The following is a 13,234-nucleotide window of genomic DNA, read 5'->3' as shown; positions in this document are numbered from 1 at the left end:
ATCGTTCTGTAATTATTTTTAAAGGAAAGCTTTGGGTCCTTTTATGAGCACGTGTAGCTGTTTCCAAAGCCATTCCATGAAAGGCTAATGAAAGGTGAATGGATGTTTAGAGTGGACAGTGATCTTTCGTAATGTTTCATAATGGAAGAGAATCATAGGGAGAAAATAGATGTGCTATGAATATACACAAAGGTCTTTTCATGTTGGAAGGCCCTTCATTATAGCCATTCTTTCCCAAATCTCTCATTATTCCAATAAAGGTTATCTGCCCTCAGGAGCACTAATTAAATGGGTAATTTTGTTTGACATTTAACAATACCAGCGCTGTATCTTCTGGTTATTGACACATTTTTTAAAAAATGGACATGCATCAAACATAAATACAAACAAACAATATTGCATTATATAATTCTCCTATTCGGAGGTGAAATATTGCTTCTTCTAGCATTATTTGTTGACCAACAATATTATCAAGAGAAGCTGCTGTCAAATGTGGGAGATTAGAAATGGCCATTTAGGCTTTCCTCTTACTTAAAGAGCATCCAGCCAACTTCAGTGGCTCTCCTGCCAATGGAGGAATCCTACAAGAAGCCTTTTTCTAGCCCAGTGGTAGCGAACCTATGGCACCGGTGCCAGAGGTGGCACTCAGAGCCCTCTCTGTGGGCGCGCATGCACTTTAAAGTTATCCCTTCTTACAAAAATGCGCCAAAATTAAAATTCTTCAGGTGAATTACATTAGCATTAAACTGCCAGATCTAGTTTTGGGGAAGCGATGGCAAGAGTAACTCCTAATGAGCTTTAAGATTTCCATGGGAAGACCGAAAGCGTGATTGAGGAGCAAGCTTTAGATTTTACCGCCAAAAGGATTTACTTCCATTAGCCCTCCTAGGGTTTTACTTCTACGTTTACTTCAGGAGTTTACCCAGAGTTTACTTCGAGGGATTTTGCTTGAGGTTTATTGATACAAAGTCAACGTTACTAGGGTCATGATTCACCCATTTGAAGGGTTTGCACAGTTGCTTCAAAGCAAAGCCACCAACTACCACCAAGCTTACTCCCGAGTGACGTGTGCCTCGGAGCCAACCGTTTTTTCTATACGAAAACCTCAGTATTCAGGTTAAATTGCCATGTTGGCACTTTGCGATAAATAAGCGGGCTTTGGGTTGCAGTTTGGGCACTTGGTCTCGAAAAGGTTTGCCATCACTGTTCTAGCCTATGACTTCATCCTCTTAGAGAATGAACAATCCACCTACTTCCAAGCTGCTTCTTTGTGCAAGAAAAAATGTTAGATTCCCCCTACCCCGTATCACACCGTTTCAGCTTCACACCATTGAAATATTGCTGAGTTCTTCACAGGACTTTTCCAGGTGTGGTTGAAAACAGCCCATTGGCCTGCACAGATCTTTGAAAATTTTCCATGTATGTAACTTAAATGTCCTCAACAGCATCTGAGTTGCCCTCCGCCCCACAGGTACCTATTTGTTGTTGGACATCATTTTGGTGACTCCATCACATCAGAGATTCTGTAGACCAGAGAAAAATCTCAGAAGTGGGTTCATTCCCTGAGATCCACATTGGTGGGTGTCCGACCCATCCAGAATGGGTTGAATCCGATCTGCCTTTATTTCCAGATCAGGTTCCATTTTTTTTCTGGCTGTCTCTCCCATTTTCCTGGGGCCAGGGGACTGTTGGGTTGAATGAGCTGCTAGAACTAAGGCCCCTTCTGCAAACACAAAATAATGCATTTTCAAGCCACTTTCACAACTGTTTTGCAAGTGGATTTTGCCATTCCGCACAGCTTCAAACAGCATTGAAAGCAGTTTGAACAGAAGTAAATTCTTCTTCTTATTCTATCGGGAGGCTCGAGCCTAAGATTTCCCAGCTTTCTTCCGGTGTCTGGTCCCCAGTCGTCTGCTAAAGGATATCCCTGACCCTCCCTACGAAAAATGAGAGGGGGCTTAGTATGCTGCAACACCGCGCAGAAGCCTCTACTGGTTTCGACCCCTCTGCGTTCAGCAGAGGCCAGTTCACTGGAAATCTAAGGCCCCTCAATGTAATTCAGGCTGGCACTCCACTTCGGGCCAGAACGCTACCGGCCCCTGAAAGCTGACGGGTATACACTCTACCACCATCTGTTCAGGCCCTACCGGACCTGGGAGAGTTCCATAGAAGGCCTGCCGAAAATTGAACTGACTTCCCTTCAGGGCGCTGGAGAGACCAGCAGCTGAGGTGCCCTGCCCCCCCCCTCTGCTTTACAGCGGGTCCCCAAAACATCGGCAGGACCCATTATTCTTTTCTGGGAGGGTTTACTGTATATGGAGTTCCGTGGGACGTGGCTTTAGAATCACCAACTTCGGCTTTAAATTGTATGTATATTTCTCTACCGATATTTTATAACTATTTCCCTTTTCAGAGCACGCCAAGAGTTAGGGGCGTACTATTCAATCCAATAAATGTCCAGTAAATTTTGGGCTTTATTCGCCAGACAGTATAAAGAGATAGACCAATTTTCACCCCATGGCTGTGTACGCCATGTCAAATTGTAACCCTTAGCGCTGGCATGCAATTGCGATCCTGCTTTAGCTATCTTTTTTTTTTTAGTTACCCAAACATGGTGTCTACTAACATCTTTCCTGGTGCCTGACAAATGTTCATAGAAAGTGGGTTTCAGTGCCAGGGGGCTTTTTTGCGCCCATAGGGCTTCTGAATTAAGCAGCTGGAAATTTACGATTTGGCTGGGACCGGATTTAAAAACAAAACAAAACAAAACATTGCTTTTTCAGAAACTGCCAACACAGCACAAGGATCCTCACTAGGGAAATGAAACTAAGCGGCTGACCACGTGATTGTGGCTCTATAACTTGCGGCTGTAAAATAACACCCTCCTATTTTGTGGCTGTGTCTGCCACTCTGGGCCAGAAATCTAAAAGTGCCCACCAGCTCAAAAAGATTGGGAACCCTTGATCTATCAATTTGAAATACATCACTGTTTTGAGAGTTGTCGTTTTTTCATTTTTACCCATGCTCACCGAAACCTGGCCTTTTCTTTCCTTTCTCCAGTTATCCTAGGAGCATGCACTCATCTTGGCCAAGTGTATGCCGACAGAGATGTGTGGAAACCGGAACCGTGCCAAATCTGCGTGTGTGACTCAGGAGCTGTCCTTTGCGATGACATCATCTGCGACGATCAGGAGTTAGATTGTCTAAACCCCGAGATTCCGTTTGGAGAATGTTGTCCAATTTGTCCACAGTCAACATCGGCACCTGTAAGAGCATCACGTTTTTACGTAAACCTCCGTACTCGGCTAAGCTGGATTGGATCAACTGGCCAAGAAATCTTTTTTCTTATTATTTGTTGAAACTTTATTGAAGAATTCCAATTGACTGTTCCACACTTTATGGTCCCAAGACACTTTAGAAGAATTTGCTCAGGCAATTAAAAACAAAAAGCAGCGTAGCATTCTAAGGCAGGCAGCAACTTCCAACTCATGCCATGGTCCATATACGCAGCCATAAATAAGAACTCTATGGTCACCTTTGGTGCTTTGGGCGCCCCTGCTTTCTGAGGTTGGGTTCAGAGATGGGATCTAGCAGGTTCTCACCAGTTCCCGAGAGTTGAGTTGCTGGTATTTTATTATTGTGCCAAGAGGGGTTTACTAATTGGGTCCGCTTTTTCCATCTCCGCCCCCGAGGGGCACATGCGGCTTTGAGCGCTATTGAAGGTTCCGTATAGCAATTGCGACTAATAATGTAACTCCCTGAACTGGGTTAATCCCCTTCAGGTACTCCAATTCATGGATTCTCAGCCTTTCGTACCTTTTAACTCACCAGTCTCTATCAAAGAACCTGTGTGTTTCCCCATTGCTGTGTTCAGATTTGTGAGTTGGGGCATTTTCTATAATGTGATGATGATTTAGAAATGACCTGGTGCAAAAAAAAAAATTGGGGGGGGGTCGTGGTGGGGTGGCTACCCATGGGGGGCCATCCAACTCAGGTTTACTGCCTGCCAGGCTCCAGAGTTTGGCCTGCGATGCATATCTGCCCCCTTTGCTGAGGGGGGGCTGGCGAGGGAACCTGTTACTAAAATTTTTGGATCCCACCACTGGTTGGGTGGGTCTCAGTCCAGGACAGGAGCTTCTTGGTCATGGCACCACAGCTCTGGAACTTCAACTGTTCCTTTCTTTTTAAAACTGTTTTAATGATGTGTCTTTGCGGAGGGTGATTTTAAGAGTTTTAAAATACCATTTTATCAGACATGTTTTACGTTGGCCCTTTTTGCACAGATCACCTAAAACCTTTCTAAAACAGTTTCAATCCCCTCCCTTGGCAATGATGTATGTCTGCACTTTCCCCCTCAAAACGATTTGCTTGCCACCATTGTGAATTTTCTCTTTTTTTGAATGTTGTGGAATCAGTGCTTCAGGGCTTCACAGCCTCGTGCTGTGATTCTCTACCTTTCATATATTTGCTGCAGATGTGGAGTGAGGGGAAACTGCACCTGGGGCACGTGCGCACCCTGCCCACTGCCACAGAGCCACCCGCCACTCCACACTCCAGAACGCCCCTGCCATGCCCCCGCCACGGCCCACCCATGCCTCTGCCCAGGGTGTTGCACCCCCCATGCCCTGTTGGCTCTACACCACTGACTCACTGCTTTGTAGATTGCCCCCCCCAATTAAAAAACAGAAAAGCTGCAAATAAACAGATGAGGGGGAATGGAGTGAGTTAAAAATGCTGCTGAGGAGGGAGTTCAGGGAAGCGGAGAAGCGTGAGAAATGTCGTCAATAGATCACACAGCTACTGAAGACATTTTCAGAATGTTTCAATCAAAGAATCGTTTTAAAAAGGGGATTCATTTACAATGTTTTGAGGCTGCAAAAATGTTTGCAGGGATTTAGGACTCTGTAGGAAATGTTTTATTTCCTGCCTCAAAACATTTTAAAAGGTTTGTGTGGAAAAGACCACTGTTAGCTGCCTTGTAAAAACAGAAAGGCGGGATACAAATTTTATAAGTAAATAAATAATACATAAAAGGGGGACCATCATCTGGTCTTGGCCCATCCACCCTGTGGGGAAGAGTAGAGAGGGTGAGGGGGTCTTTTTAAGAAGGGGACCATGTGTTGGAACCCATTCCCTTCCCTTCTACATACTCTCTCTCTCTCTCTCTCTCTCTCTCTCTCTCTCTCTCTCTCTGTCTGTCTCTCTCACTCACTCACTCACTCACTCTTCCTTCCGCTGCTGCCGCCACAGGAGAACACAGAGGCTTGTTTGAAAATAGACACTTGTTTGAAATAAAGTTTTAAGAAACCTGCCTGATTCTTGAGGAGGGCTGTAATAGAGGTGCACTCCGCAGGAGGTGGGGTGGTGCCAAAAAAAACCCTGCTTATCCTTGCAAAAGTCAACTCCCTATTATATTGAGATATTGATATCTCAATATCTCAATATCAGCATTTAGAGAAGAAGGAAGGAGCCAGCAAAATGAAATGGGGGTGAGTGAGGGGTAAGGCGTGGATAGCAGTGCAAGGGAGTGGGAAGGGTGGAGCTGAGCAGGCTGGCTGTGGACAGAGGGAACATGTTGGGGCAAAGCTGTGCTCACTGGCAAATCTGCCCACTCTGGTGGAGAAGCAATTTAAAAACCATGTTAGATGTGATCTCACTTGCCACAGAGAGAATGGAAAATGAAAGCGGACCTCCAGAAAATACATCTGTACAAGAAATCTTACCACAACAGAATTTCACCCCCATTGCACATGAGATACCTTGTGTGTAATCAGTCTGTTATTTCAAGTATGGGCCAATACACCTGGCATCTTTGATAACTGTGTCATTGTTCTTCTGATCTACCTAACGTGACTTTTCATTAGACTGCTATTGTGGATTTGCATGGACCACTGATCAGAATAAAAAATAACTTTCTGGGGAGCAGCTGTCAGCTAAAAGGGGCCTGAATTCAATTAAAAGGGGCCAGAAATCGAAGATTCATTGTGTACAAGTGGCAAGCAGGACCAGTTCTCTGAGCAAAATACAAAAGTGACCATTTTAGGTGGTCCAATGTACCTTAGAGATTTAAACGGCTCCCAGCTGTCAGGTCCAGAGAGATGACTAGTATCCCCTCCTGGGCCACATTGTCACTGGGGCTTGATTTAGACAGTGCTGTCAGAAGTTGAAGAGCTCCTTACTTTAAACCAAATGGCTCTTTAGGCAGGGCAACGCAATCCGTAAACTGTACTAGTATTTATCCCATCCAAGGGCCTATTTTGCAATTGATATCACCAACCTATTTCCATGGGTTTTATTTGAATGGTCCTGAGAAAACTAAACAGTAGCCATTTCCACGAAGCAGGAACTGTCTGGACATAGAGATTCATGTACCTTAGAGATCAACAAGATTCCCTGCTTCTGAAGAAGAGTTGGGTTTTATATCCCACTTTTCTCAGTTTTACAGGAGTCTCAAAGTGACTTACAATTGCCTTCCCTTCCCCTCCCCACAACAGATAGCTTCTGAGGGAGGTGGGGCTGAGTGAGTTTGGAAAAGGACTGCCTCTAGCCTAAGACCCCTTGGCAGACTTCTTCTGAAGGAATGCGGAAACAAATTTGGCTCATGTGAAGGAGTGGGGAATCAAACCCACTTCTCCAGATGAGAGTCCACTGCTCTTAACCACTACACCATGCCAGCTTTGCGATTAAAGCTCCCTTAATTAGATACCAGCTTTAACTCTTGAAAGCTCATCCCCTGGAAAATTCATTTGGGGGTCCATAACTTTGGCCCCACTGAACCAAACATCACCAAAGTTGGGTGGTATCATCAGGACAGTCCCCGAATGATACCCTGAAATTTTGGTGCCACTAGATTTAAAAATGCGCCCCATGCAGGCCCAAACGCGAAAAAGCCCAAATACCTTGCATTCGGATTCATTCATATTCAGGCAGGTCATATTCGGCCAATCTTTTGTCCGAATATACCCGAATTCACCCTGATTCAGGCCGAATCTGTTGTTTGTTTCATCTGAATCTCCAATCCTATTTGTCAGATCTCAGAAGCTAAGCAGTGTTGATCCTGGTTGTATTTGAATGGGAGACCAGAAGGAAGATCAGGAAAGAGACTATGATAATGTCTCTTTCTAGAGAATAAATCAGCAACTCCTTTTACTCCATACCATCAGTTATCCCAAATTCTCCAGTGGTTTTTAGTTATCTTATGGTTGCCAACACAGGTTTTATTGATTCCTGCTGAAAAAAATATTGGTTTTTAACACAATGCAGGATATAGATATGGCACCATCTTTTAGTTTAGTTAAGATGCTTTTTTAATAATAAAGTTTATTAAGTTTCCAACAAAACAAATATATAAAAATATACAACAAATATTGTATCTTAACCTGTTTTTAAAATTAAACCAGTATAAATCAATTACCAGAGTTATTGCATCACTATTTTCTCTACTTCCCACTCTTCTGGGGTTCCCTGATTAACTTATAAATATTATTTCTTATGATAACACCTGACTTGTTATAGATGATCACAAATTGCTAAATTGCTTACCAGGAATTCTAGTAATCAATTCTATATTCTATATTCACTATCTTGACCAGAACTAAATATATAAACTTGCCCTATTCTAGACTTGCAGATGATCCTATAGTTTCGCTCTTCGTATCTTTGTAAATACTCAGTTAGGGGCAGGTTAAGATGTTTGATATTGTGGTTAGTATTGACATTGGTGTATTTTTGTATGTTTCTCTTTAATTGTTATCTTCCATTTATTGTATCGTTGACTGCTGTGAGTCACCCTAAGTGACCTCGGACACTTAGGGCAGTGACCTCGGAAAGGGCAGGATATAACTTCAACAAAATAAATGAATGTCAGCAGCGTCGATATGATTTCAGCTTTTGAAAACTGATGTGGATTTCCTGCCATGTTTCAAAGACTGGTTCACCATGGATTTTGATTTTTATGCTTGCGCTGGTGGTAATGGCTCACCATGGTTTCTTTTTTCTTATGTTTCCTTCTAGCCCGTCACCGGCCCTGTGATTCCAAATGGTCCCCAAGGCCCCAGAGGAGACCCTGTAAGTTCAAAACATGTGTAAAGGCACATTCTCAAAGCTCATGTTTGGTTGTTTAAAAAAAGACATCACCCTACAGATCCTTGACATCCAAATAATATTAAGCTAAGGCAAGGATGAAATCCTTGGGCTATTTATTTCTGTCATGGTTCTTCCCTGTGGGTTTGAGAAGCTTAGCTTTCCCTTTGAGCCCAAGTTTGAGAATACCACTTTGAAGCATGTGTGGAATCCCATGATCCAATGTTGCTTCCAATTCAAAATAACCCCTGCACACAGAAAACTGACAAGTTACACTAGTTTCCGATATGAAGGACATTTTTTTTTCAGCACAGAGTCTAATCATGTGAGAGCATCCCATTGTGGCCTAAAATGGCACAGTCTAGGCACAGCTTCTCTACCTCAGTGAGAACTAGGCCAAACAGACTTCAATCAGGTCAAAATCTTATGTTCAGCTGGGACACTGGGAAGGTGATTTGTTCAGTAGGAAGGAACTGACAATTTCATGTTTTCTTGCAAGAAGTATCATGGCATTCTTAATAGAAGAACAAAGAACCATGTGTTGGACAAAATGTTATATCTCCCGAGAGGGAGATAAGACAGCCGAAACTGGTGGTGCGAGCTGAGCATCGAGAAGTATATCAATGCCATCTTCTCCACACATGCAGTCTCCTCCACAGTGAGCATTCATTCCCTTTGGGGAAATCTCCCTGTAACGCACACATTTTACTGTCCTCCAAACTCACCACGTCTCAGCCGAGAGAGGCCCTGTGGCTTTCAAAACCTAGAAAAGCTCAACTCTTCTCCCCTTCATAGAGAAAGCAAAAGGACAAGGTGTGTGTTTTTCTTTCCATGAGTCTTTTAGCTCCTCCTGGCTTTGTCCACCCACACAACAGCAGTTCTAATTATCTAATTATCTAAGTATCTAATTATTATTTTAATTATCTTCTTTTGGTGAAAAATCTGTAGGGTCCACCTGGTACTCCTGGAAGGAATGGTGACCCTGGTCAACCAGGAATGCCCGGATCTCCTGGTGCCCCTGGAATCTGTCAAAATTGTCCCAGTATTGGAGGACCAGTAAGTAATTCCTTTTCCCCCTCTGCATCTATTACTCATGAGTTTCCATCTTGTTCCTGCATGCTGCACCTCTGAGATCTGTTGTGTCCCGTTTTCCCCTATAATAACGTTTTATTGTCAAAAGTCAATGCACAGGTAGACTGGCCTTCATGTGACCAGTAGATCACCTCCTGGAAGAGAAGAGTCAGAAGAAACTGCAAGAACTTTTGCCGTTGTTTTACCGGTGGTCCAAAATTCATCAATCATACACAGTGGTTATTTGGATGTAGCCATTGAGGAAGGAAAATGGACTCCAAAACAGTGGCGTACCACCCATTGGGCAAAGTGGGCAGTTGCTCAAGGTGCAGAATTTTTACTCATGTGGGGGTGCCTGATTTCTAAGCCCCGCCCACTCTGGCTGAGCCCCACCCACTCTGTACATTGGCCCAGAGGCAGAGCAGGAGCACGGGGAGCTCCGCCTCTGGTGAACTTGGGCTGCTGGGGCCGTCTGGAAGGGTGAGTGCCACGGCCAGGCTGCTGCCCATGGGGGGAGCATCAAACTCAGGTTTTGCCCAGGGCACCAGTTTGCCACTGCTCCAAAATGTTTATATTTCTCAACGTTCTCCCTCAGGAATCATTCTTTCTCATCTTTCAACCATCCGCCATCACATTCACACTCATGTCCCTTTCATACACCCAAGATTATACAAGTGTCTTTTGCACCCTTACTACAAACAACCCTTCATGCTGTGCCTATAGCAGCCATGCCAAGGACATACTACTCCCTCTTATAATGCACTTCCTAGCCATTTGTGTGTGATTAATACCCCATCTGTGGGCCGCATAGGATCATTTTATTGAAGTGTGATGTAGAACTATTGGTAGGGTGCACATTGGGAATCACTGGTGTAGATAGTGACACATAAATATTTCTAGGGCTGCCAGCTTCCACGTGGGACCTGGGATCTCCCAGAGTTACAGCTCAACTCTGGACTACAGATATCAGTTCCCCTGGATAAAATGGCAGCTCTGGAGGGCAGACTCTGTGGCATTATACCTCACTGATGTCTTTGTCCTTGATGGGCTCCACCCCGCAACCCTTTAGGAGTTTCCCAACTTGGAACTGGCAACCCTATCCCTTACCCCCACCAGTGGCCAAAGGGGACTTCTCCACCCTAACTATTGAGGAGCTAGTGTGGGGCAGTGGTTGAGACCAGTGGACCCTAATCTGGAGAACTGGGTTTCAAGGTCCACCTTCACATGAGCAGCAGAATCTAATCTGGTGGATCAGGTTTGTTTCCCCACTCCTACACATGAGGCCTGCTGGGTGACCTCAGGCCAGTCACACACCTCTCAGGACTCTCTCAGCCCCACCTACCTCACAAGGTGCCTATTGTGGGGAGAGGAAGGGAAGGCATTTGCAAGATGCTTTGAGACTCCTTACAGGGGAGAGAGGTGATGTATAAATCCAAACTCTTCTTGTTCTCCTTGCTATCTTACATGCCCATCTTTGTGGATCCACAGGGGAAAGTAGGCACGTAAAGGTTCATGGGTTACTTCAACTTGGGCTGCTCCTGCAACTAGAGTTGTTACCCTCCAAATGGGTCTCAGAGATCTCCCAAAACTGAAAACTGATCCCAAGACTACAGCAATTAGTTCCTCTGGAGAAAATGGCTGCTTTGGAACATGGAGTCTGTGGAATTATACCCTGCTGAGGTCCCTCTAGCTCCTCAAATCCCACCTTCCCTGGCTGCACCAGGAACATCTCAACCCAGAGCTGGCAACCTTATCCCATGAAATGATGTTTTCATTCTCCTGCCCAGTCATGCCTTTTCCATACTCAATTGCAACTGCAGGTAGGGTTCTTAGGGTCAGAACTTAGGGCCATGTTCCCCATAAAAACTCACCAATCTCCAGTCTCCCAAATGACTCATTAATGTCATGACAGGAGGACAACAGGGGAAAGAGTGACATTAAATGAGTTGTGAGGGACAGGAGACTGTCCAGGCCTGAAGGGAAGATCTGTCACTCCGATGACTCCAGAGGAGTGCTCCTTCAGCATCCAAGTGCCTTGGAGAAGGAGAAGGAGGGTGAGAAGTTGGAGGAAAAGCTGGAGACTTGCATTTTGCTTCAGGAAGAGAGCAGTAAGAGCTCAAATCTGGCAAGGAAAAAGAGCAGACTGAGTGAAGGGTCACTCTGCCTGGTAGTGTGGCAGAGTGATCAAGGGCTGTTTCTCGGAGAGAAGAGAGTGGCCGGTGGTTAGACCTATCTCTGGAGATGACAAGACCTTCTTCTCTTTAGTCTGACTCTGGTGTCGGTGGAATCCTGTGTGAAAGAGCATCCAACCTAGTGGCTAGTTGGTGAAAGTCTGTGCCTGAAAGCATTGTAGAGAAGATACTGTCTGAAGTCATGACCACTTTAAAATGTTGTGCCTCAGCCAGGTTTCACCTTTGTCCCCCTGGAGATCTGTGCCTTCAAGGTTTGTTCCTTGAAAACCAACCTGAGAATAAATCATATATTAACCCAGCCTCAGTAATCTCAATAATTTCCTTGCACATCACAAAATTTACCTCACAGCTGTGAATTCAATGCCCATACACTTTCTGCCTGTAGGACACCTGGAAACTATGGGAAGGTTTGTAGTTCAAAATGAACCTAGATCCCAAAAACCTCAGTAGGCTGTGTGTGTGTAGCCCCTCTGTAGGGTAGTCACAGCTCTTAATGCTACCTTCCTAATTCTCAGTTAAAACTGAGAGAATGGATCAGGGGAATTTCAGAGCAACTGGCCAGCAAGGTGGTTCTCTGAAGGGGTTTGGAAACCCTCCCAGCTAAACTATTCATCAATATGTAAGCAAAGGGTGAAGAGAATGTTAGGCATTTGGAATGTTTGGCATTTGGATCGGGTGAGTTTACTCCCTAAATTCTCACATGCTTTGGAGGCCATGAAAAAGATAAGGAAAAATTATACTTTTGTTACTCATATTTTCTTCTCATAAAATAAGAGCCAGCGTGGCATAGTGGTTAAGAGCAGTACACTCCAATCTGGAGAACCAGGTTTGATTCCCCACTCGTCCATATGAGTGGTAGACTCTCATCTGGTGAACTGCATTTGTTTCCCTGCTCCTCCACTTGAAGCTGCTGGGTGACCTTGAGCCGGTCACAGTTCTCTCACATCTCTCTCAGCCCCACCTGCCTCCAAAGCAACATACAACTCTCATTTCTTGGAATATTGTTTGGCTACCTCTGGCTTCTTCTCCCAAACTGTCACAACTTGAATCACAGAGTTAGACACTTCCTTTCAAAATAAAACAACGATAAAGCTAAAATAAAGGGACAGGAAGGAAGCATTTATTTCCCTCTTCAGTTGCTCCAGAGTTGAATTCTAAAAGCTCCAGAGTTAGCCCAATCCTGTCAGGACGATCCAAACATCAATAGTGTAACAACAGTGACGTTAACCCTGAGGAAAGTTATCCAGTCAGCTCAAAGATATGTCATATAGGCTTCAAGCTGGAACAACGTTTCCAATACATAGTATTTGATGTGTCTGCATTGTTCCTTCCCTTCCGAGTGTACAGTGTTGCTTACTTGTATATTTATAATTGCTACTTTATTTTTTTTCTCTCCATTTTTCTATTACAGAATTATGCTTCTCAGTATACGGACACCAAGTCTGGAGATCCATTTCCTTACCCAAGTGTAAGACTGTGGCCCACCCTCTGCCTTTCTCTTCTTATTTATTGAGTGCTTTTTGAAATTCTTGATTTTGTTTTGTCTTGTACAGATTCTCTGTTGGACAAACACTGTTCAGTTTCTGCCTAAGAACACAACTGGTTTTTAAGCAGGAAACAGTAGTCTGGATTTTTTGTTTTAGGGATTCTCTGAAACATTTTTGTCTTTTCCTCCATACCTTTTCCTCAAGACTTTCTTTTGTCTCTTCCTGCATTTCTGCTACCTGTCTCCTGTTTTGTTTTGTTTTCTGTTCTTCTTCCTGTTGTTACATTATGCTTCCTCGTTCTTTCCTTCAAGAGAGCCAGCATGATGTAGTGGTTAAGAGCAGGTGGATTCTAATCTGGAGAATGGGATTTGATTCCCCACTTCTCCACCTGAGTGGCAGAGG

The 13,234-nt window shown here is 44.2% G+C and overlaps 1 protein-coding gene across 1 annotated transcript in view; it reads left to right on the top strand.

Annotated features, from left to right (window-relative positions):
• Window positions 1-13,234, top strand: part of COL3A1 (collagen type III alpha 1 chain) — a 109,460-nt gene that overhangs the window by 8,225 nt on the left and 88,001 nt on the right. The window contains exons 4-7 of the mRNA XM_048483708.1: window positions 3,061-3,266; window positions 8,014-8,067; window positions 9,031-9,138; window positions 12,757-12,813. Coding sequence (XP_048339665.1) covers window positions 3,061-3,266; window positions 8,014-8,067; window positions 9,031-9,138; window positions 12,757-12,813 — 425 coding nt within the window. The remainder of the gene's footprint in view (window positions 1-3,060; window positions 3,267-8,013; window positions 8,068-9,030; window positions 9,139-12,756; window positions 12,814-13,234) is intronic.

Source organism: Sphaerodactylus townsendi, linkage group LG02, assembly GCF_021028975.2.
Source record: "Sphaerodactylus townsendi isolate TG3544 linkage group LG02, MPM_Stown_v2.3, whole genome shotgun sequence".
Classification (NCBI taxonomy): Eukaryota; Metazoa; Chordata; class Lepidosauria; order Squamata; family Sphaerodactylidae; genus Sphaerodactylus; species Sphaerodactylus townsendi.
This window is presented reverse-complemented; position numbering and strand designations above follow the sequence as displayed.